The sequence below is a fragment of the Littorina saxatilis genome, linkage group LG16, assembly GCF_037325665.1.
Source record: "Littorina saxatilis isolate snail1 linkage group LG16, US_GU_Lsax_2.0, whole genome shotgun sequence".
Classification (NCBI taxonomy): Eukaryota; Metazoa; Mollusca; class Gastropoda; order Littorinimorpha; family Littorinidae; genus Littorina; species Littorina saxatilis.
Window position 1 is genome coordinate 23,833,095 of NC_090260.1, and position 25,288 is coordinate 23,858,382.

The 25,288-nt window shown below is 45.1% G+C and overlaps 1 protein-coding gene across 1 annotated transcript in view; it reads right to left on the minus strand.

The window, feature by feature from the left end:
- The window catches only part of LOC138950628 (prion-like-(Q/N-rich) domain-bearing protein 25), a 201,083-nt gene that overhangs the window by 115,796 nt on the left and 59,999 nt on the right, over positions 1 to 25,288 (minus strand). Inside the window, exons 4-5 of the mRNA XM_070322336.1 lie at positions 5,406 to 5,543; positions 4,069 to 4,152 (exon numbers count right to left, since the gene is read on the minus strand). Of these exons, the coding sequence (XP_070178437.1) occupies positions 4,069 to 4,152; positions 5,406 to 5,543 (222 nt within the window). The remainder of the gene's footprint in view (positions 1 to 4,068; positions 4,153 to 5,405; positions 5,544 to 25,288) is intronic.

Here is a 25,288-nt window from a genome sequence, read left to right on the forward strand (position 1 = left end):
AGAACGATGTCTTTATGATAACTGTGAAGAACAGAACGGAGATCACTGTCGAAGTCGGCCAATCTGCAATCATTTTCGTCTCGCGAACACTGATCTCAAATTTAGATCAGTGCTCGCGAAAACCATATTGGAGATTACTCTGTATTTTTGTTTTGATAGATTCGCGTAGGACTGTAGCGTCCGGTCAGGGAGAAAATGAGCCGAACTCATTTTGACCTGAGTTCAGGATGGTGTTAGACAACCTGTAATACGACAGATCTGCCCAACACCAAATCCATGTAACTATCCAGTTCTGCTAGAAATGGTCTAATAAGACAGACCCACCCAAAACCAAATACATGCAAACATCCAATTATGTTTGCGACATTAGAAATGCTGTTATGCGACATGAAGGAAAGAGTTGTAAACACTGTATGTAGGTTTTTACAGACGCAACAAAAACGAGAAAAGCAAATGCTTTATACGACTCTCCTTCGTTATGTACATTAGGGTTGTGTAGGTCTTAAATAGAGGATTCTACTATCCCGTCACACACCCACCCCCCCCAAAAAAAAAAGAAAAAGAAAAAAAAGAAGCTGTTCCAGTTTTATAAAATAATGTTCAAGAGAACTTTCACGTCCGACTGATTGACACAAACTTGATCCTCATGTGACCTGTATCAATCCATTCCACCCTAAGAATATTTCACATAATTATATGCAAACCAACCTATTTTCCACCACCATCATTCTTAACGTCCACCAACTTATTCATTTTTGTTTAACAAAAATCCGAATAATTACTCATTTTCTTTCCCAAAGTGAGTTTTAGCTTGCCCAGAAAAAAAATATGATGTCATAACCAAGAGTCTAGCCAAGATTGTGACCAAATCAAACAAATGACATCATAGCTTAATGAGGTCAAGACTCATATCCAAGATAGCTCAGTGAAATCTTTTCAGTGGTGAAAATCTTTTCCAGCAAACATGTCTATGCTGGGACTCTAAAATTGTATGTAAACAAGCCAAATTTTGGTCCTGTCTGCTGATTACCAGCACCTACAATTTCCTGAAATTGGAAGGCTTTTGCTCCCACAATAACCAAGAAAACCTCAATGTAAAGCTTTTACAAACATGACCCCGCTGTGACCCCAAAATGTGACGGAAGTCAACCAAACTAGGGTCACGTCGGTAGATTATCAAACCCTTGAAGTGTTCAAACTTGAAACAGCTCTAGCTTCAAAAACGACCAAGATAACGTCAATGTTGAGTAACTATGAATCGCACATGACCCCCTGTGACCCCAAAACTTGACGAGGGTCAATCAAACTTACGTCAAGTTGGTAGATTATCAAACCCTAGATGTGTGCATAGTATCAAAGCTCTAGCTTCAAAAACATTCGAGATAACCTCAACGTTAAGTTTTTATGAAACGAACATCAACTCAACTCAACTCAACTCAAATTTTATTGGCTTCAATTTTCATAGAAGAATTTGTCTTGCGCTTGGGAGAAAGTAAGAGTATAACATATAAAAACAGCATTCATATCACATTTCATGTATCACACACAGTAATCACTAGTATAAGCCTACAATTATCACATTTGTACCTGTATCATACATGCAAATAAATAGTATCACATTTCCACGTATCACACACAATATATACATTACATAACATACAGCAAGCTTCCATCTCCCACGCCCCCCCCCCTCCCACACATACATATCCTCGCACGTGCGTCGACTCCATACAATGACATCATCAGTCCATTAACTAAAATGCACAATGACTAGTAGAGGGTACATGATACTTAATACGTGCTCAACTAGACCTGCTAACTAAAATAATAACAGAAATAAAAACAAGGACTGGGCACAACATTTACACGTGTGTGGCCTACTTACATCAAGTGCCTGTGATCTATAAATAACAATGATTGCGTTTAAAGTAAAACATGAATAATGCCGATGTTTGCTAACAATGAATACATAACAACTAAGATAAGAATGTATGTGCTTTCATAATATGATTATTTTATAAAAACACAGTGGGGAAATTTGGAAAATAATTTTTATACGAAACTGCGCACATCGAGTCGAGCTCTGTAGCGTGTGTGTTCGGAGGCAGAAGACACACATGGCTGTGGATATTAATTGTTGTGAGATTCGGTGGATTAAAAAGGATACCCCGACTTCGGCAGGGCAGAAGGAGGTACAAGACGGTGTGCTGTATTGCTGTGTGTGAGTGTGCTGTGCAGACCTTCTGTGTTATGTGCATGTTCTATTCGAGTCTGTCCGTGGGCTTCCTCTGAGGGCCTATTGTGTACAAGGGGAGGTCACTTCCGCCCTATAAACAAACACATGTGGAGACCCACAGAAATACCATAGCATCGTAATGAGAGAGGGCAAAAATACTGATAACAGCAAGGTAAGACAGGTCTAGGACATTATTTCTAGGACTGACTAAGCAATAGAACAACATCATGATCTTCATAAGCAAATAATAGTGAGAACAAAACAGAATTCTTACTCTTCTGACTGCTCCCAGTGATTAACATCCAAAACATCCATCCTGTTCTATTCTAAATAGTTGTAAAATAACTTCATAAGAATAATATTAAACATACATACTTGATTGTTTAAACATAATTCTAGTGTAAAAGTATACTTTATAAGTTGTGGAGATAATTTTAAAACATGAAGATAAAACACACAACAATAACATGACAACATTAGAGTACAATGCATTCCTAGCTAGCTCTGACCCCGCTGTGATCCCCAAATGTATCGAGGGTCAACGAAATATGGGTCACTTTGTGAAATCACTAAGAGAGTGCAAAGTTTCAGAGGTCTAGCTTGAAAAACTTGAATTTGTTTGTCCACGGCCGGACGGCCATACAACAGGACACATATGAATCCTAATACTCACCAATTACTCAGGATGTTTATTCTTAATCAGACATGGGTGATGTGTGGATTTCAACGCACGAGTAATCTTTCAGAAGTGGACTCATTCACGTCGCCGACAGCAAATGTCAGCAAACGTATATGAAAGACATTACTACTGTGAGCTGCCGGAGTTGAATGTACATGCATTAACAATCACAGTGTTATTTGAAGCTGTATGCTTTCTAAATGCCTGCTTATTTTCACATACATGTTTGTGTTTATTTTCACAGGATACATTATTTTGTATACTTAAAACTCTCTCTGCTATGTCGGATTATTTGCAAGATTTTCATTTGTTCACGCGAGCAACAAAAACACACCAACAAATCTTGCTACACATGTTTGACTGGTCAAAGCAATGTGGCGAGTGGCTGGAAGGCGACATTACAGTGTTCTAGATGGTCGAACGTGTAGCAAATACCTGTACGTGTACGTGTAGATATTGCCTCACCCTTGATTCACTTATTTCTCCTATGTTCCAAATGCATACGTTGTTTTGCTACCACCAAGACTGCAGATCTTGACAAACGCGTGACGTAAAAACTAGATTTGATGACGTTACCCGTACACGTTCTCGTACACGTCCTGAAAAGTGCTGATCTAGATCTTGCTAATGCACTCAGCAGCCCAACAATCATAGAGCATTGGTAGACGAAAGATGCACACACCCTACACACCGTTCACATCACAATGTTTTCAGTCGCCCAACAATCATAGAGCATTGGCAGAAGAAAATGCACACATCCCACACCCCTTTCACATCACAATGCACTCAGTCGCCCAACAATTATAGAACATTGGCAGAAGAAAATGCACACATCGCACACCCCTTCCACATCACAATGCACTCAGTCGCCCAACAATTATAGAGCATTGGCAGAAGGAAATGCACACATCCCACACCCCTTCCACATCACAATGCACTCAGTCGCCCAACAATTATAGAACATTGGCAGAAGAAAATGCACACATCGCACACCCCTTCCACATCACAATGCACTCAGTCGCCCAACACTTATAGAGCTTCGGCAAAAAAAAAGATGCACACCCCCCTCACCCCTTCACATCACGCTGTATTGATTGCAGAGAGCCAGGTGTGTGTATTGTCTGTGTCTGTTTTGTTTGCATTGAGCACGTACTGCATGTTTTCGTGGTGGGGTCGCACTCAGACCCTGTGATGCACGACGATGATTTGCCCTCACAGCTTTCACCTTTGGCCACACCTGATTCAGAACACAGACAAACAGTACATTTCACAAGGTACAAGACAACCAATGTCCATCTCTGAGACAGAACACAGACAAACAGTATATTACACAAGGTACAAGACAACCAATGACCATCTCTGAGACGGAACACAGACAAACAGTACATTACACAAGGTACAAGACAACCAATGTCCATCTCTGAGTCATAAATTGACAAACATTACAATACACAGGTATGTGTGTGTGTGTGTGTGTGTGTGTGTGTGTGTGTGTGTGTGTGTGTGTGTGTGTGTATGTGTGTGTTTGTTTGTGTGCGTGTGTATGTGTGTGTGTGTGCCTGGTAAAGAGACACATTTTAAATGTTCTTGCACCTCTGCCCTTTAGAAGAAAAAGGGTGGGTTGCTTGTGCTAATATATTGTGCTACACTCGGGCAAACACAGTGTTGAAAATGACGAATTCAGTACACTCCTACCTACCCACCAACACGCATAAGTCACGCACACACAAACACAACACACACACACACACAAACTGAACCACATCCCTCACCCTAACCCGCTCCAACCCACACAAAATCGTAACATATATACAATATCCCATCACCTACCCCTCCCCCCACACTCGACCCCAATCCCATCCCACTCCCGCCCGCACAATCAATCAATCAATCAATCAATCAATGACGCTTATATCGCGCATATTCCGTGGGTACAGTTCTAGGCGCTCTGCAGTGATGCTGTGTGAGATGAAATTTTATACGGCCAGTAATTGCAGCCATTTCGGCGCATATTTACCTTTCACGGCCTATTATTCCAAGTCACACGGGTATAGGTAGACAATTATTAACTGTGCCTAAGCAATTTTGCCAGGAAAGACCCTTTTGTCAATCGTGGGATCTTTAACGTGCACACCCAATGTAGTGTACACGGGGGGAGGGTTCGGACACCGAAGAGAGTCTGCACACAAAGTTGACTCTGAAATAAATTTCCGCCGAACCTGGGATCGAACTCACGCTGACAGCGGCCAACCGAATACAAATCCAGCGCGCTACCAACTGAGCTATATCCCCGCCCTGCAACAACAACGCAACACATACACCCAATGACCTGCCCCCACCCCCCCCCCCCCTGCCCCTCCGAACCCAACCCAACCCACTCCCACAACAATGCAACACATACACAACACCAATGCCCTGCCCCCCTTCCCCCACAACACCCCCCCCCCCCCCCATCCCAACCGACTCCCAACCACAACACACCATACTCACTGCAAGCCAGGGTGGTTGGCTCGGGAACGTAGCCCTCCTTGCACTTGCACAGATCGGCGGTCGTGTTGCAAATGGCGTTTTGATCCTCACACGTCGTGCCGCCCGTGCATTCCCCTAGCACCTTCCCTGTCACGGACTCTGTTTATTTACAGAAACAAGTTGCGTGAAGCGAAACTAATACATTTAGTCCATCTGTCAAACTCACAGAATAATACTGAACGCAATGCATTTCGGGAAGACAACGCTTTGCCAATTTCCGCGAGCCAGACTGACTGAAAGTGGTGACATATTCCCATGGAAAACATGATCGATTGAAGTGACAAGCAAATATAGCGCAGTAGCGTACAGCGCATCAAAGGAAAGCACGCTTTTTCTTTTTTTAAATCTTGTTTATAATCCAAACATATAATATCCATATTTTGGAATCAGAAAATGAAAAAGAGTAAGATTACATCATGATTGAATCGATTACTAGAATTGTAATTTAAAGATTGTTAATGACCTAGCCAATTAATTACTAATGAAGCTTCCAAGCTGAAATGCAATCCCATAGTCCGGAAAGATTGCTTGACATGAACTTCAATCAATTTGATCGAAACATGAAGGCGCCAAATTGCGGCCTCAACTTTCCTTTTAAGCCTAAGTCGACATCAATACATTAACCGAAAAAATTTAACAAAAGTCGCAATAAGCGAAATTACAACATGTGTCAATCTGTCGAACTCACAGAATGAAATGAATACACTGCATTTTACCAAATCATATTTGAAAATTGCCTAATATGGAGCACCTCATGTTCTGACAAACTAACGGCGCTATAGCGCTCAAACAAGTTCGCTGTATTCACCCTCTCTGGATAACTTGAACATGTCAAATCTGTTGCAGAAACAACAAGTCGCGTAAGGCGAAAATACAACATTTAGTCAAGTAGCTGTCGAACTCACAGAATGAAACTGAACGCAACGCAACGCAGCAAGACCGTATACTCGTAGCATCGTCACTCCACCGCCCGTGGCAAAGGCAGTGCCAGTGAAATGGAAGGAGGAAATTTTAAGGGGCTTATTGTCCGTCAGGTCTTAATTGCCTATATTGGACATGAATTGGTTTATACGATTCGAGTTTTTACGCCCTCACGGCTTTTAATGTATGCGTGTTTAGGTGGTATCAGCCATCTGCACTTATGGTAGAATGACCAAGATCTTTAACGTGCCATTGTGGTGACACGGGGGTGGGAGATGGATACCGTCTCTGGGTCTGCACATAAAGTTGACCCGTGTCCGTCCCGGCCCGGATTCGAACCAGCGACCTTTCGATCACAAGTCCAGTGCTCTACCACCTGAGCTACCCGGGCCCCCTGCCAGTGAAATTAACAAGAAGAGCGGGGTTGTAGTTGCGCTGAGAAGGATAGTAGTCGGGTAGCTGAGTTCAGAAAAGTGCAACATGCTAAACGTTGAGGGTTACAAGCATCCACCTGGTCTCAATGGAGAGTCTGGACGTGGAGTAGTGTAGTCTAGGTAGGTGGACATTCTGAATTTGGTTTGTTTGGCCGCCATGACACTTTTCAAAATGGCCGCCTGAAAATCGTATGCGGGCCATATCTCACGTGTTATATGGACTACAGTGACAAACTAAAGGGCTATATATATATGTATTTTGACATGAAGAATTCAAATATGCAAGAATAAACATGATCTAAGTAGGTGGACATTCTGAATTTGGTTTGTTTGGCCGCCATGACACTTTTCAATATGGCCGCCTGAAAATCTTATGCGGGCCATATCTCACGTGTTATATGGACTAAAGTGACAAACTAAAGGGCTATATATATGTATTTTGACATGAAGAATTCAAATATGCAAGAATAAACATGATCTAAGTAGTGCATTGTATGATTACTTCGAAAAATATGTCCATTCTGCGTGAAATTCTTGCGTTTTTCAGTCATTGTTGTGCCTAATCATGTACATGCTCAAAATAACAGCCAAATTACCAGCAGTACATGATCGCATTTTAATAGAAGCAATATAATGCCAATTTAAATCAATGGGGTTTCTTTCAGGGTGATTCAGTCAAACATTTAATGACAATCTGACCGGAGCATTTATCGGCTTATTTTTTGTGTGTTACAGATGCTTTATATGAATTGGGATAAGATATGTAATTTAATTGGGGGGGGGTCTTAAAATGGGGGTTCCAGTCTGTAGCAATGTGATGCAATTGCCAAGTAAGTGAGATCTGATGAAATATGCACAGATACAGAAGGATGCGCTTTCACATATTCACACACACACACACACACTTCCTGTACAGACAAATTTACACACAAGTGAAACACAGCGCAAGGTCTCAGCTGGCTAAGGACACTCAGGCCATGTTTGGCCTGTCTAGTGCTGCTGATGAAGATGACGAGCACGACTGTGCACACAAGGACTTCCGGAAAAAGAGGTTGAAACAGGATCCAGATGATCTACAGAAACTCATCAACTTGTTTCAGACATTCAACCCCTTTGCTCACCCATCACCAGACCTGATTTCACTCACAACTTGTGGCGTTGCCAGTGATGTTGTGAAACATGACTTGCTAACAGCAGAGGAAACAGGAGAGTCATCTCAGAGTTTGTGCAGAAAAGATTTGTCCTGAAAGAGACTCTTTTCCATGACAGAATCAAAACCAAGAAACTCTGCACCTTGGAGAGCATGAACACACTTGAAGTCACCACTGGAAAGGAGAAAACTGTTGCCCTCAGAGCCGACAGGGACTTGTTCAGACGTGTGATAACAGCTATGGAAGCAGGACGGGATGTTGACATCAACAAGATGTTGGAACGAGAGCTTTGTGGAGTACCTCTCTCGCTAGCAACTGCTGACTGCAGATTGAGACTGCCAAGAAACAAAGCTGATTTGGCCAAAATACTTCAGCAAAATTTGCCACAGAATGCTGCTCCAGCTCCAAGCAGAACCTGCACCATAGTTGATGGGATGGCGATGATACAAGCCTTGGGGAATCGGATGGGAGCAAAGACTTTAGGAGAGTGGAGTGACAATGTTGTAGAACACGTTGACAAGTACTTCTCACACTCCTGCACCAGAGTTGACTTGGTCTTTGACAGGTACATCAAACAAACAATCAAATCGACGACTCGAGGCAAGAGAACGGACGGCAAGAAAGGGATAAGAAGGAATGTACTGTCACGCACTAAAGCTCTAGGCAAATGGGACAGATTCATACTATTGGAGGAGAACAAGGCCAGCTTCGAGTCACGCAAGCCATCACTGCTGCCAAGATCGAGCACTTCCACGACTGCATCGTCAACGCCTCATCATCCAGGGAGCTGTTCTCCATCATGTCCTCTCTCCTGGGCTCCTCCCCCGCTGCCCCCTTACCCACTGCTCACCCACCACAGGATATCCCGGAGTTATTCTCGGAGTTCTTCAAGGACAAGATTGACAAGCTTCGGAAAACACTCGATCAGCAGCCCTTCGTCCCGTCCCCACCCTCCCCTTCCTTCTCCGGCTCCCCCCTCACGTGCTTTCAGCCTGTCACTCAAAACCACGTCAAGCGACTCATCACCAAGACGGCCATCAAGACCTGCGAGCTAGATCCCCTGCCAGGCTTCCTCTTCACCACGTGTCTGGACAAGCTCCTGCCGTCTATCACAGATATCATCAACATATCCCTGGCCACAGGCGTCGTTCCCGACTGCTTCAAGTCTGCCGTTGTCCGCCCACTCATCAAGAAGCCCGGCCTTGACGTCAACGAGTTGAAGAACTACCGTCCTGTGTCCAACCTGCCCTTCCTCTCCAAGCTTCTAGAGCGTATCATCCTGGAGCAGTTGAGCGCCCACCTGTCTCGGAACTCGCTGATGCCAGTGTACCAGTCAGCGTACCGCCCTCACCACAGCACCGAGACGGCGCTCCTGCGAATCACCACGGACCTCCTGAACGCAACAGATAGCGGTCTCGTCTCTGCCCTTGTGCTGCTGGACCTTTCCGCGGCCTTCGACACGATCGACCACCAGCTACTCGTCGATCGCCTCAGTGCCACGTTCGGCATTCACGACACCGCCCTCTCTTGGTTTAGGAACTACCTCCAGAACCGCTCTCAGACTGTCACCACTGATTCGTTCTCTTCTCAGCCTGTCCCTGTCCGCTTCGGCGTCCCACAAGGATCTGTCCTCGGCCCTGTCCTTTTCACCCTGTACACCCAACCCCTCTCCCTGGTCATCGAACGCCACGGCCTGAACTACAACTCCTTTGCCGATGACACGCAGCTCCAGAACAGCGCCAAGCCGGAGGACGTTGACGATCTCATTGGATCCATCTCCAGTTGTTTCACTGACATCAAGAACTGGATGACTGAGAACAAGCTGAAGCTGAACAGTGAGAAGACGGAGGCCCTTCTCGTTGGAACACGACAGAAGATTGCTTCCCTCACTGTGACCGACCTCCAGCTGGATGACGCGACTGTTCCATTCTCCCCTGCTGTCAAGAGCCTTGGCGTCTTTCTCGACTCCACTCTCTCCATGCAGACACACATCTCCTTCATCATCAAGACCTGCTTTTTCCACCTACGTCGCATCGCCTCCATCCGTCGCTACCTCACCCACGACGCCTGTGTCAAGCTGGTTGTCTCCCTCATCTTCAGTCGTCTGGACTACTGCAACTCTCTTCTGGCTGGCCTCCCCGCCTCATCCATTCATGGCCTACAACGAGTCCAGAACGCCGCTGCCAGGCTGACATTGAGGAAGACGAAGCGAGACCACATCACCCCCCTACTTCGCTCCTTGCACTGGCTCCCTGTCAACACCCGAATCTCCTACAAACTGTCCACTCTGGTCTACAAGTGTCTCAACGACTCTGCTCCCGAGTACCTTCAATCCTCCCTGGACCTGTACACCCAACCCTCCGACCGTCCCCTTCGTTCTGCTGTTGACCCTCTCCGCCTCCACATCCCTCGCTCGAAACTCGCATCTGCTGGTCAGCGTGCATTTCCCTCCGCGGGCCCCTCCGTCTGGAACTCCCTGCCGCTTGAGCTTCGCCAGAGCCCCTCTCTTGACGCGTTCAAGAGTAGGTTGAAGACTCAGTTCTTCCCGTAGCTGGCTGCGACTTTCATGCTCGACGTGATGTGTTGTGCCCCAAAAGACATTCTTGTGCTGTGCTCTGTGAGGGGTGTTTTCTTTGTGCTTAATATTATTTTGTTTGGACCTAGCTATTGATGTGTACATTGTTGTTAAACAGTTGTTTGTTTACCAGGGTTTGCTAGTGTGTGATAGGGTTCGTGTCCGTCTGAAGATGTTAGTTTCTTTGTTAGTCCTGTGTTGACAACTCTTCGACAAGCGCTTAGAACTGTACCCACGGAATACGCGCTATATAAGCTTCATATTGATTGATTGATTGATTGATTGAGCTTGGCCAACTTCCTTTGCGAAGAGCTGGCAAAGAATTTCAGGAATGAGCCTGGAAAAGAGCTGGTGCTGAGCGGTGGCTTTTCTGATGCCGAAAAGGCCTGGTCGTCATCTGACAGAGATGTCACTCATCTGTCATCTGCTGAGCATGAAGAGGCAGATACCACAATGCTTCTTCATGCCAAAGAAGCAAGAGAACAAGGATATCCACAAGTAGTCATCGTCAGCCGTGACACTGACGTTCTCGTTCTACTTGTCGCTCACCAACCACAGCTCAGTATCTTTGTGTGGATGCAAACAGGAACACCCCGGAAGAAGCACTTTGTGCCTGTGCATCAAATTAACATCACTGACAACAAAGAGAATCATTGCTGGCATTCCATGCAATCACAGGTTCTGACAGCACCAGTCAGTTTACTGGCATTGGGAAGAAATCTGCATGGAATGTTTTCCTCGACAATCCCCATCTTCTCCAAAGATTTGGCATGGAAGACTTTCCTGATGAGGAAGTGCTCATGGATGCAGAATCATTTGTCTGCAAACTCTACAACCCGAACACCCAGCACACGTCCACACAGCCGCTGCGATGCGACGTTTTCCACAGCGTGAAGAAAACGCTTGAGAACTTCCCCCCCACACAAGATGCTTTGAACCTACACATCAAGAGATATCACTACCATGCACTTGTGTGGAGGCGGGCTCTGGAAACTAAGCCACACCTACCGGCTGTTGTCAACAGTGGATGGAAGCATGTCACGAAGGAGACTGGCGACGTGATTGAGCCCATCCTGCTGAGTCGTGCACCCACAACTGACACAAGACAACGTTTTCTCGAGCTCATAGATTGTGGCTGCACATCTTGTGCTACAAGACGCTGCAGATGTTGGTCCAGTGGACAGGGATGCACAAGAGCATGCCGATGCAAAGACTGCAGAAACCCACACACTTTGGCAGGGCTACGCAACTAAGCCTTGAAATACCACTTTGTGCCTGAGAAACTATTGTTCTGTTTCCATGGAGGCATGTAGCCTGTCATACTCAGTGATCCAGAAGCGACAAATCGTTTCTTATAATGTTACATACCCATTATTGTGCCATCATTACATGTTCATTGCTAAAAAGGGAAGACCTAACGAGTGTAATGCATAAACGTTTGTGCATCATGTTGTACTATGGTATTTGACATTGTTCTTGTGTATTGAAGAGTCAGAGTTGTTGTGTACTGAAAGTGCATAATTAGCATGATAATTATGCTATATAGTATCATTGGTGTTTCAGAAGTATTACAATTTTCAGTTTATATCATCACCCAATGTTTGTATTTTCTTGTCATCATTGATTTCAATTTGTTGTTCTCCAAAGCAATATGGAGTAAACTCTTGGACGCTGATATGGCATTGTCTAAGATAGCAAATTCAGAAAGATAATGCTTATTAAATTCGTACATCGCACAGAGCTATTTTGTCACATATTTAATTTTTGTAAGAAAATGTGAATGTTAGGGTTATTTTTTATGCCACCATTGACTTTGTCATCATGCAAAACATAGGAATTGACTCCATGTTTTTGAGTTATCCCAAATATAAGCTGAGATATGAAGAAAAATGTAGATTGTGGCGGCCATTTTTGAAAAGTGTCATGGCGGCCATAATATCCAAATTCAGAATGTCCACCTACTTAGATCATGTTTATTCTTGCATATTTGAATTCTTCATGTCAATATACATATATGTAGCCCTTTAGTTTGTAACTTTAGTCCATATAACACGTGAGATATGGCCCGCATAAGATTTTCAGGCGGCCATTTTTAAAAGTGTCATGGCGGCCAAACAAACCAAATTCAGAATGTCCACCTACCTAGACTACACTACTCCACGTCCAGACTCTCCATTGAGACCAGGTGGATGCTTGTAACCCTCAACGTTTAGCGTCCCATTTTTTTGGCAAGCTACAGATTTCAGCTACCCGACTATAGCACGCTTTTCTGTACCTCTCTTCGTTTTAACTTTCTGAGCGTGTTTTTAATCCAAACATATCATATCTATATGTTTTTGGAATCAGGAACCGACAAGGAATAAGATAAAAGTGTTTTTGAAATGATTTCGACAATTTAATTTTGATAATAATTTTTATATTTTTAATTTTCAGAGCTTGTTTTTAATCCAAATATAACATATTTATATGTTTTTAGAATCAGAAAATGATGGAGAATAAAATGAACGTAAATTTGGATCGTTTTATAATTTTTTATTTTTTTTTACAATTTTCAGATTTTTAATGACCAAAGTCATTAATTAATTTTTAAGCCACCAAGCTGAAATGCAATACCGAAGTCCGGGCTTCGTCGAAGATTACTTGACCAAAATTTCAACCAATTTGGTTGAAAAATGAGAGCGTGACAGTGCCGCCTCAACTTTCACGAAAAGCCGGATATGACGTCATCAAAGACATTTATCAAAAAAAGAAATAAATAGTCCGGGGATATCATACTCAGTAACTCTCATGTCAAATTTCATAAAGATCGGACCAGTAGTTTGGTCTGAATCGCTCTACACACACACACACACACACACACACACACACACACACACACACACACACACACACACACACACACACACACACACACACACACACATACATACAGACACACACACACACATACACCACGACCCTCGTCTCGATTCCCCCCTCTACGTTAAAACATTTAGTCAAAACTTGACTTGACTAAATGTAAAAACATCAAAACCGTTAGGCTTTGTCTCTTTTTTCACTTTTGGTAGCGTTCATTCTAGATTGTACGCCTAAAACAAACTATAGTTTCTGTCCACAGCTAAAGCTGTTTTCACTCAAACATGACTATATTTGACAGCTAAGACTGTATTTGTAACATTTCAGGAGTGTTGACCCCGAGTTTCTACTGTAAACAAAACAATAATAGCAACGTCTCAAAGCACATGTGTGTTGCCTAATAGAGACCACGTTCAACAAATTGAAGAAAAACAAGTCGCGTGAAGCGAAATTACTGCATTTAGTCAAGCTGTCGACCTCATAGAATGAAATAAACAGACTGCATTTTTTTTTCACCAAACCTTTATAACTCTGTCCATGCGGCAATGCGCCAAGAGAACGCCGCACTTGTGTACGAAATAAGCGTGCGGAAAGTGACAAACCAGTAGCGAATTAGCTCATAGCGCTTCACAGGAAATCCCGTACAGAAAGTGACAAGCCAGTATATAGCGCAGTAGAGTAAAGCGCTTTTCAAGCAAGTGCGCTTTTCTCTTTTTACATTTAACACAGAGGGGGAATAGAGATGAGGGTCGTGGTGTATGTATGCATGTATATAGCTATTTTGATGAACACGTGGGGGAATTCGGGGGCTGTGATTGGATGGTCTCTCCAGATCATCAATGCATATTGCTGCCGAAGTCGGCCATTTTACTCAATATCCAAAAGCATATTGAGAAAAATGGCCGACGCATGGTTCCGGTTTACACATCTGTACCACGCGGCGATATTTCTATCGACAACAGCATACACTGACAACTTTGTTTCAACAACTGTGTTGTGAAATCGAACGCACTTGGAGTCAGTTTTTCTTCAAAAGTCAGAAAGCGTGTAGCGGTGTGCATGTCTGCGCGAACATGATGCGCGTAAGAAGTTTGTCTGCTATCAAAACCTGAGATCAACGCATCGACGCAAAAACTGTCATTTTGTAAGTTTTGAACAACAAATCAAGGTCATAACAGCTATATAATCGCTATTATGTTTTCAGCGTAGCAATAGGGCCCGATATTTAGACTCGAACAAGTATAATGCGACGAGTCGAAGACGAGTCGCATTATACTTGTCTCGTCTAAATATCGGACCCTATTGCTACGCTGAAAACACAATAGCTGGTATATATATCCCATGAGCTGCTTCTTTGTCTCTGTAATGCAACTATGGGTATATATGTTGTATTTTTCGGCTTCAATAAATACATAATGGGCTCAAAAAAATATATCATAGTACCGATTCCGGTTTGGCCGAGGAACTATACTTCTGCCTACCCTTGACCCTTCACCGAACATGTTTCAGTGGATTGATGAAGAGCATTGCTCATATGGCTAAACAAAAGAAAACACAACATGTATGTGAATGTTGATTCAGTAAACAAAGCGTTTATCTTTACACTTTGGGTGCAGGTCGAGTAAAAAAAAAGAACAAAAGCGAAAAATCAACTGATAGTGACAGCAAACGAACCGCGCTGTTCATTTGAGGTGAAGCTAGAGTAACCTCCCTTCCACGAACACTGCACCGCTGATCTAAAAATGCACCGCTGATCTAACAAAACACAAATTAAATGGCACGTTGCACTGACACAAAGTGAATCAACACTATGCAAGACTGAACATGAAGTGGATACAACTCTTAACTGCACAGCGGGTCGAGTTCTCCAAGCACAGTTTCATCTAACCTTCCCGGCGACACACAAAGTTCAGTTTGAACAGAAGCACGATGATCGACAGACAAAACCAGTACAATTACAAGGTGGCCGGTTCGCTTCGTCATCCAGCACAGGCTGTTTCTATGGAACACGAAGAGGGTCAAATGTTCGAGCAAGTACTCGCTCATTTACTCGAGCACTTTCGAAACTGCTCGAGTAAATGCGCGAGTACTTTTGAATCGGAGATTCCCGAGTTGTACCGAAGTCATTGGTTGGGTTTATTGAAAACTTGACCCGGAAAATTTACTGAAACGACGCATCTGTAGTCGTCATGGAGGCGGGAAGGGCGGTCGCTGGGATTATTAACGATCGCATCAGGGAATTGGCGGACAGACCTACTGGGATGGTCGATCGGTAAGTATCAGTGTACTTTTAAATTCAAATTGTTAACTTTTTTGGCTTTGGCTCGCCTCGGCTCATGTGCACGGTGTCTCAAGAGGTCGCTCGCATGGCAACGTTATATGCCAAAAAGATGACTGTTCCGCGACAAGTTTTTGCTTTACCCGCTCGTTACTTCTCGGAAATACGCGAGAAAGTACTCGCGCATTTAAATGCGCGAGTACTTTGAAAGTGCTCGAGCAGTTCTGAAAGTGCGCGAGCAGTTTGAAACTGCTCGAGCATTTTCAAAAGTGCTCGCGCATTTCCTCGAGCAGTTTCGAAAGTGCGCGAGCATTTTCAGAAGTACTCGCGCATTTACTCGAGCAGTTTCGAAAGTGATCGAGTAAATGCGCGAGTACTTGCTCGAGCATTTGACCCTCTTCGTGTTCCATATGTTTCATCCATTTTTCGAGCATGTCCAACTGTTTTGCCTTACACTGACGTAAGTTCATCGTTATATGAAAGTATCCAAGAGCTCAGCAAACGTGTATTTCATCCTGATGGAGTAAAATCAGTCCAAACGGTATTCAACACGCAGTTTCAAGGAGCGGCCATTACATCGTTGTAGACAGAATTGACGCTACCAGTGTGGGTTGATTAACCCAAGCACGATCGAACAAATTAACTCAGAGATATATTTCACGAACATGAAATTACTGGTTAAATCTAAAGAAAGTTATTCAGTAAAATGTTAGTTTATTTTCGTAATTCTACACTCCAACACAAAAATTAAACTAGAATTGGGATCCGAGTTAACCAAACCGGTTTTGGCAATCGTAGCCTGGCCCTGTGACCTTGGACGGACTCAGAACCTAAATCGAAACTGTCTTTGCCTGTCAAATGGTTGTGTGATGTGTCTAGTGTGTTGGCGAAGTGTTTTGTGCTTGTCACCTCTCGCTTTCAGCCCTCACCGCTGGCTAGCACGTCCTTTTCAGGACAACGCAAAAAGAGAGCAGCTTGCGTCAGTCTCTCCTGCCAGTACATAACCTCTCCACAGCAAGCCCTTTGTAGTGCCTCCATCGTGGCGACAGGCGTGAACTGGGTACCGAAAGGCCCCAGGCCGAACTACAAGGACTCGGAGGTGGTTGGCCCCTAGACGTGTGGCATGCAGGCCCACCGGCGTGTGGATACGCCCTAGTGCCCACGAACCAACCCCCAACTATGGGTTAAATAGCCGGGCAGGACAGGCTCGTCAACCCTGGAAGGCAGCTGTCCTAGGAGAAGATCACTCCAAAATTAAAACGAGGGCAGAGGAGGCTCACTATACCTGCAAGGAAACTCCTCTAGGAGAAGGACCACTCCAAATTTAAACCCACGTAGTCCCCCGAAGACGGAAGACATCGGCCATTAGGCGGGGAGCAGACCGGATGTCTACGCTTACTACGACAAATGATTGTGTCTAGGTCGAAACTGTCTTTGATTCAATGAAAACTTTCATTGCGTGTGCTTTCTTTTCTATCTTGAAACTAAAATGCATTCAAAATCAAATCGAACAGTGGTTTGAATGTAGATTTAACACACATTTACGGATGCACTTGTTTGCATTTTATTTCTTCGGCGACGTGGCTTTAGCATGGGTTAGTGAAGAGGAACACACCTTGCTGGCTCACCTATTTTACACACCACAGGTAACTACGTACAGTGCTTTGTTGTGGTCCACGTTGTCTTTGGTGTACGCATGGGATATACAGCTTACAACACTCGTGTTTTTTTATATGGCTTGTATTTCAGTCAAGACCCAGCGGGAATATCATCGGGATCCACTCGCCAGAGGCTCGTGGATCCCTATGATATTCATCCGCTGGGTCTTGACTGAAATACAAGCCATATAAAAAACCACTCGTGTTGTAAGCTATACTTCTTCTTCTTCTTCGGCGTTCCAGGTAAGCTATACGTATGTATGTATGTGTGTGTGTGTGTGTGTGCATGTGTACAGCGATTCAGAGAAAACTACCGGACCGATCTTCATGAAATTTTACATGAGAGTTTCAGAGTATGATATCTTCACACGTTGATTTTTTTTTTTATAAATTAATGCCGTTGATGACGTCATATCCGGTTGTTGGTGGAAATTGAGGTGGAACTGTCACGCTCTCACTTTTTAACCAAATTCGTCGAAATTTTGGTCAAGTAATCTTCGACAAAACAGTTCAGCTTGGAGGCTTAAACATTAATTATGAGTTTGCTAATTAAAGTTGTCATTAAAATCGATTTTTCGCAAACAGATAAAGATCATGATTGCATCGTAATCTTCATCAAATTCTGAATCTGAAAATATATACATATGTCATGTTAACTCTTAAAATGTGATCACAATTAACGAAATTAGGTTAATTAGTACTACGCTTATGATGAACAAAATCGATCCAAAAATGATTTCATCTTATTCTTTATCATTGTCTGATTCCAAAAACATATAGATATGATATGTTGTATTCAGAACAAGCTCAGAAAGTTAAAAGAATACAGAAAAGCGCGCTTTCCTGCTCACTGCAATATGCTAGTGCACTATTCTGGCGTGTCAGTTTATCTTCGTGTTGCACGGAAAAAGTGAGCGACTTCCTTGTGCCGCGAGGATTGACGAAGCTGTTTTGTCTTGGTGAAAAAACGCAGTCCGTTCAGTATTATTATGTGAGTTCGACGGATTAACTAAATGTTGTAGTTTCGCCGTACGCGACTTTTTACATTTAGTCAAGCTTTATGTTTTAACATAGACGGGGAATTGAGACAAGGGCCATGGTGTGTGTATGTACGTGTGTGTGTGTGTGTGTGTGTGTGTGTGTGTGTGTGTGTGTGTGTGTGTGTGTGTGTGTGTGTGTGTGTGTGTGTGTGTGTGTGTAGTCCTATTCAGACTAAACTGCTGGACCGATCTTTATGAAATTTTACATGAGAGTTCCTGGGTATGATATCTCCAGATGTTTTTTTTTCAGTTTTTGGATTAATGTCTTTGATGACGTCATATCCGGCTTTTTGTAAAAGTTGAGGCGGCACTGTCACACTCATGTTTCAATAAAATTGATTGAAATTTTGGCCAAGCAATCTTCGACGAAGGCCGGACTTTGGTATTGCATTTCAGCTTGGAGGCTTAAAAATTAATTAATGACTTTGGTCATTAAAAATCTGAAAATTGTAATTAAAATTATTTGTTTACAAAACGATTCAAAATTACGTTGATCTTATTTTTCATCATTTTCTGATTCCAAAAACATATAAATATGTTATATTCAAATTAAAAACAAGCTCTGAAAATTAAAAATATAAAAATTATGATTAAAATTAATTTTCCAAAATTGATTTAAAAACAATTTCATCTTATTCCTTGTCGGTTCCTGATTCCAAAAACATATAGATATGATATGTTTGGATTAAAAACACGCTCAGAAAGTTAAAACGAATAGAGGTACAGAAAAGCGTGCTATCCCGCTCAGCGCGACCACTACCGCACTATTCTGGCTTGTCGATTTCACTGCCTTTGCCACGAGCGGTGGACTGACGAAAATACGAGTATGCGGTCTTGGTGAAACGATGCAGTGCGTTCAGTTTCATTCTGTGAGTTTGACAGCTTGACTAAATGTAGTAATTTCGCCTAACGCGACTTGGTTTTATCTGTAACGGAAAATTCAAATTTAATGAAAACTTTAATGAGTAAACTAATTGTCACGATCGGGTGACAGAGACCAAGAAAGCGTCACTCAGTGGAGTGCCTGTTCTGGGTCAATGTATGATAGAAAGCGCCTGTGCGTGATATTGGACACAGCAGAGTTTTTGCTGACAGTGCTCCCGAGCACGGATGTTTTGAAACGCACGAGCTTCACAGTGCAGGTTTCTGCTGTCATAGGGCTGACGGTTTTTTTCGCTGACAGCGCGCACGGGATTTTCAGGGATTGAGTTTCTCGTGTCTTTTTCCTGCTTGGGGAGGCAAAACTGTGTATAGCTGGACTGGTTTGGTGACAAGGTCAGTCACGTGTATTTGGCTAGGTGGTCTGTCAGAGACTCAAGGACGACACACTTGACACCCAGCGGCAGAAGGGGAAGGACCTAACACACAGTTACCAGAGTATGATGGTTTTTCACCGAGTATCATATTCGGCACTCTAGGGGAACTTCCACAAGTTATTCCTTTCCTCTGCCACGTATTTTGCTGAGGACAAGTCGTCACATTTCCTTCGTCGGCGATGGCTTTCGCATAAGGATTCGACAAGGGGTTCTGGACGTTTTGGGTCACTGTTGACGAACAGAGACTGTTCCAGGGAGGAGGCGGACTTTGCTTCCATTGAGAGTTACAATCATAGGCTTTTGAGGTAATAAATCATTATTTAACGCTGTTGATGAGTCTGTGTTGTGGAATGAAATACTCTCTGTTGTTCTTTCCAGGTTAGCGCATAATTTACTCTCTGTGACGCTAAAATACTAATCTGTATATGGTTTTTGCAGATAGGGAGAGAAGGACGGAAAATGGCTGTTTTGTTGTTGTAAAAAGTCAGTTTTGTGCAGGCCCACGTGCTCGATGAGATATTTAAAGATGACATGTTTTAAGGTGGTGGGTGAGGGGTAGCTGACATGTTTAGTGCACCGATGCTTTCTGTTTGCAGCCTTCCTTCGTTCGTTCGTTTCGTTCGTTCGTTACGTTCCCGTAACATCGGCACGGCTGACTCTGGCGGGAACTGTTGAGGCTACGCTAACCATGAGACCGGCTAACCAGGAGACCGGCTAACCAGCGGACCGGCTAACCAGCGAACCGGCTAACCAGCGGACCGGCTAACCAGCGAACCGACTAACCAGCATACCGGCTAAGCAGCAGCAGCAGAGATAAAGCTAAGTGCACCATGTCGTACGCACCCCGTTGACCACCGTTGTCTTTTCGTATCTATGATTTCATTGGAGTAGTGACAACGTGGGGTGTGGACACCTGCACGAACTAGAGCTTTTCGAACAGAACATTCTCATTTAACTATATTTACACGGGTTCAGCGTGTTCCTATAATTTTCTACATACTACTGGCATTTTGTCAGTGAACACTGGTTTTTTACGTGTTGAGAACGTAAAAGGAACATATTTTGAGTGAAGGCTCGAGGGAGGTGGAGAGTTTATACATAAACAGGCGTCTGAAACTTATACTTTTGTTGACTCTATTTAATTGTATGCCTGCGAGAGTGGATCGTGGTGTGGTTAGTTAATTAGTAGTAATTAACCGGTTCATAATCACCTTGAGTGATATATTGAAACGTGACACATGGGGGCCAAGCCGGGATTTACTCAGTTAATTTCCAACTGATAAAGACCCACCAATTAAGGATAACTAAGAGCAGATAATCTCGTCAGTGCTCGACTTATTTTCTGCTTGGTGCTACCCTTTTTTGTATAGTTTTGATCATATACCACACCTTAAGCGATTCACATCTTGCAGGAAATGTAAATTGTAATTTGTGAGTTATTGTATGCGCTAACTGTGATTATTTCCCTTTCCTTTGTTTGTGAATCTTTGTTGTTGTACGTTCAGAGTTTTCCGTTGCAGAGAGCTGAGCAGGGTTAGCGGATTTGTTATTCGTTTTACTCAGTTTTCTCTACATTGTTGTTTCGCATTCTGTAACAGGTTACATTTCTACCGTCTTGTTTTACTTGGATTTTTCTCCATATTTTGACTTTGTTGGAATTTTGGGGGGGAAGGGTCCGAGGACTTCTGTCCTAACCAAGGCTGTGGGAGACACTCTGTTTCACCGAAAAAAGCAGCCGATAAAGTAGGCCACGGCTGTGGGAAACACTTTGTTTCACCGCAAAAAGCAGCCATAAAGTAGGCTACGCGTTTTGTTCTACACCGTTTGGATTTTTCTTCTGCATTTTCCGGTTGCTGGATTTTTGTATCCACCGCTTTCGTCACCGCGTGTTCTAGCTATAGCTGCGTTAGACTTACTTTGGTAATAAAGCTTTGCTAAAACTAACCATGGCTACAGGGGGATCTCCTACGAAGAGATTAACTTTTGAGACTCCTGGTAGCGAGGAACAGACAGAGCGAGACGCACGCGTTAGAGCGCGTAGTTTGCTTAAACGCAAGGAGCTGGAACGTAGGGAAGACATAGAGCGACAGACGAGAAAAGAAGAGCTTGACAGACAAGAACGACAGGCCGAACGTGACCGACAGGACAAGAAAGAGAAAGACGAACGAGACAGACAGGAAAGGAAAGACGAACGAGACAGACAGGAAAGAGAACGGAAAGACGATCTTGACAGACAAGAAAGGGAACGACAGGCCGAACGACAGGCCGAACTTGACAGACAGGAAAAGAAAGACGAACGTGACAGACTAGACCGGAAGGAACAGGCGGATCGCGATCACCAGCTAGAGCTAGCTAGGCTACAGGCCGAGAAGGGTACGCTCACTCAGGCTAGCGCGCCGACGTTTGTTGCCGACCGTACGAGACTGCCGACGTTCGACGATGACAAGGACGAGCTCGACGACTTTTTACGCCGGTTTGAGCGCATTGCATCTGACCAGAAGTGGGAAGAGGCCACGTGGGCTAGCCGCCTTAGCACCTGCTTAAAGGGACGCGCATTGCAGCTCTACAACGCTTTGGAGGACGACGAGGCGAGAGACTATCAGGCACTTAAGAAGGCGTTACTCCAGCGCTTTAACCTGACTGCTGAAGCCTACAGACGACGTCTGCGTAACAGCAAGAGACTGAGCGGCGAGCTGAGTCATCAGTTTGTGGCACGCCTTAACCTCTACCTGCGGCGCTGGGTGGAGATGGCCGAAAAGGACTGGACCGTCAACGACCTTGCCGACCTCATAGTCATGGAACAACTGATGTCCAGCCTGCGACCTGAGGTGGTGACCTTCGTGCAGGAGCACCAGCCCAAGACTACTCAGGAGGCAGCCGACTGGATCAGAGTGCACGAGGACGCCCAGGCGATCTCCGGCAAATCTTCAGGCTCACGGCCAGGAAAAACGGGAAATTCGGGTTCTTCAGGACCCAAGGACGGGAAGGACGATCAGGGACACAAGGGATCGAGTTCCAGAACTGACATCCAGTGTTACTACTGCAACAAGCGGGGCCACGTGAAGAAGGACTGCCACAAGAGACAGGCTGACCAGAAGGGCGTTCACTTCGTTGGCAGTGAGGAGTTCAGGGACGTCACGAGCTCATGCACCATCCCACAACTCTGCGTTCCGTGCTCCAGGAAACATTTCCAGCCCCACTGCAACGTCTACGTTAACGGAGTGAAGGGCGAAGGTCTGCGGGACACAGGGGCAGACATGATAGTGGTTCGGGCGAGTCTAGTTCCAGCTATGGCCTACACAGGAGACAGCATCAGGGTGAGAATGGCCGAGGCATCTCACGCTTACGACTTGAACACGGCGGTGATCAAGGTCGTAACCCCGTTGTTCACGGGGACCATTGTGGCCGTCGTCATGGACGATCCTCCATGCGACCTGCTCATTGGAAACCGGGTTCAGTTTGTGGACGGCGTCACCAGGGAGGTTCCCGTTTATCGGTCTCCCGACGTCATTTCAGTGCTCACGCGGGCACAGGCGGAGCGAGAGGACAAACCTCTCAAACCCCTACCTGCTGCACGAGCTGCCCTGGGGAACGTGACCCCCGCGCTTCTCGCGAAGGCTCAGGATTCTGACCCGACCTTAGCTACTCCTCGGGAGCACGCGAAGTCGGGGAAGGTGAAGCTGAGCGGGAAGCATGGGAGGTCAAAGTTCCTCAGGGACAAGAAGTTGCTCTACCGTGAGTTCAGCAACCAAGAAGGTACATTCAAACAGGTTGTCGTGCCTCGCGAGTTTCGCGAGGGTGTCATGGCAACGGCACACGACTCGATTCTGGGAGGTCATCTTGGTACCAAGAAGACCACGGATCGTGTCTGGCGCCACTTTTACTGGCCAGGCATCTGCACGGATGTCCGACGTTTCTGTGCGTCCTGCGATAAGTGCCAGAAGGTGGTTGCCAAAGGAAGGGTGAGGAAGGTCCCCTTAGAGAAGATGCCGCTCATCGACGAACCCTTTCGTCGGGTGGCAGTGGACATCATCGGGCCCATCTTGCCTGCGTCTGAGGACGGAAACAGATACATTTTGACCATGGTGGACTACGCTACTCGATACCCAGAGGCGATCCCTCTGAAATCGATTGAAGCCACGCGAGTAGCTGAGGCTCTGGTTACTATGTGGTCCCGGCTGGGAATTCCATCAGAGGTACTCACCGACAGAGGCACGCAGTTCACGGGAGGAGTGATGGCGGAGGCAGCACGACTGCTATCACTGGAGCAGCACTTCACCACTCCTTACCATGCTCAGTGCAACGGACTGGTGGAAAGGTTCAATGGCACCTTGAAGACCATGCTGAGGAAACTAGCTCAGGAGAAACCACGCACGTGGGACAGGTACATCCCAGCATTGCTTTTTGCATACCGCGAGGTTCCTCAGGAGAGCTTGGGTTTTTCCCCATTTGAGTTGTTGTACGGCAGACAGGTACGCGGTCCCATGGCTATCCTGCGTCAAGCTTGGACGGACGAAGAAGCTGACGAGGAGGTGCAGACGACAGCGACCTACATCGTAGAACTCAGGAACAGGATTGAAGAGACCTGCAAATTGGCTCAAGAGAACCTGGGAAGAGCAGCACAGCGTTACGCGCGAGGATTCGACCGCAAGGCACGGCCGCGCAGCTTCAAGATTGGAGAACGGGTGTTGCTACTTCTACCTGTCAAACACAACAAGCTACAACTGCAGTGGCAAGGACCTTTTGAGGTGACAGCGAAAGTGGGCCAAAACGACTACAGGATCGTCATGAACGGGAAAGCACGCCTGTACCACGCCAACCTGCTGCGCGCCTACATAGAGAGGACAGCCTACGGGGAGAAGAACAAAGACCAGAAGAACAAAGACAAGAAGACAGAGAAGGTTGCAGTCATCAGGGGTGAAACGAGGGGTTGCTCGTTCTTGAGGACGACCTTTCTGTCTGGAAACAGACCATCAACCTCTGCAATATCTTCAGGTTGCAAGGTTGGCAAACGCCAGACTTATGCGCTGGGCGTTGATTCTCCAACCGTACCAATTCACGGTACGCGTCATTCCGGGCGCCAACAATGTTGGAGCTGACTTTCTCTCTCGGGCTGTAGAGGAGAACATGACTGTGAGCGAAACCGAGGTTTCGTCTTGAAGAGGGGAGGTGTGTCACGATCGGGTGACAGAGACCAAGAAAGCGTCACTCAGTGGAGTGCCTGTTCTGGGTCAATGTATGATAGAAAGCGCCTGTGCGTGATATTGGACACAGCAGAGTTTTTGCTGACAGTGCTCCCGAGCACGGATGTTTTGAAACGCACGAGCTTCACAGTGCAGGTTTCTGCTGTCATAGGGCTGACGGTTTTTTTCGCTGACAGCGCGCACGGGATTTTCAGGGATTGAGTTTCTCGTGTCTTTTTCCTGCTTGGGGAGGCAAAACTGTGTATAGCTGGACTGGTTTGGTGACAAGGTCAGTCACGTGTATTTGGCTAGGTGGTCTGTCAGAGACTCAAGGACGACACACTTGACACCCAGCGGCAGAAGGGGAAGGACCTAACACACAGTTACCAGAGTATGATGGTTTTTCACCGAGTATCATATTCGGCACTCTAG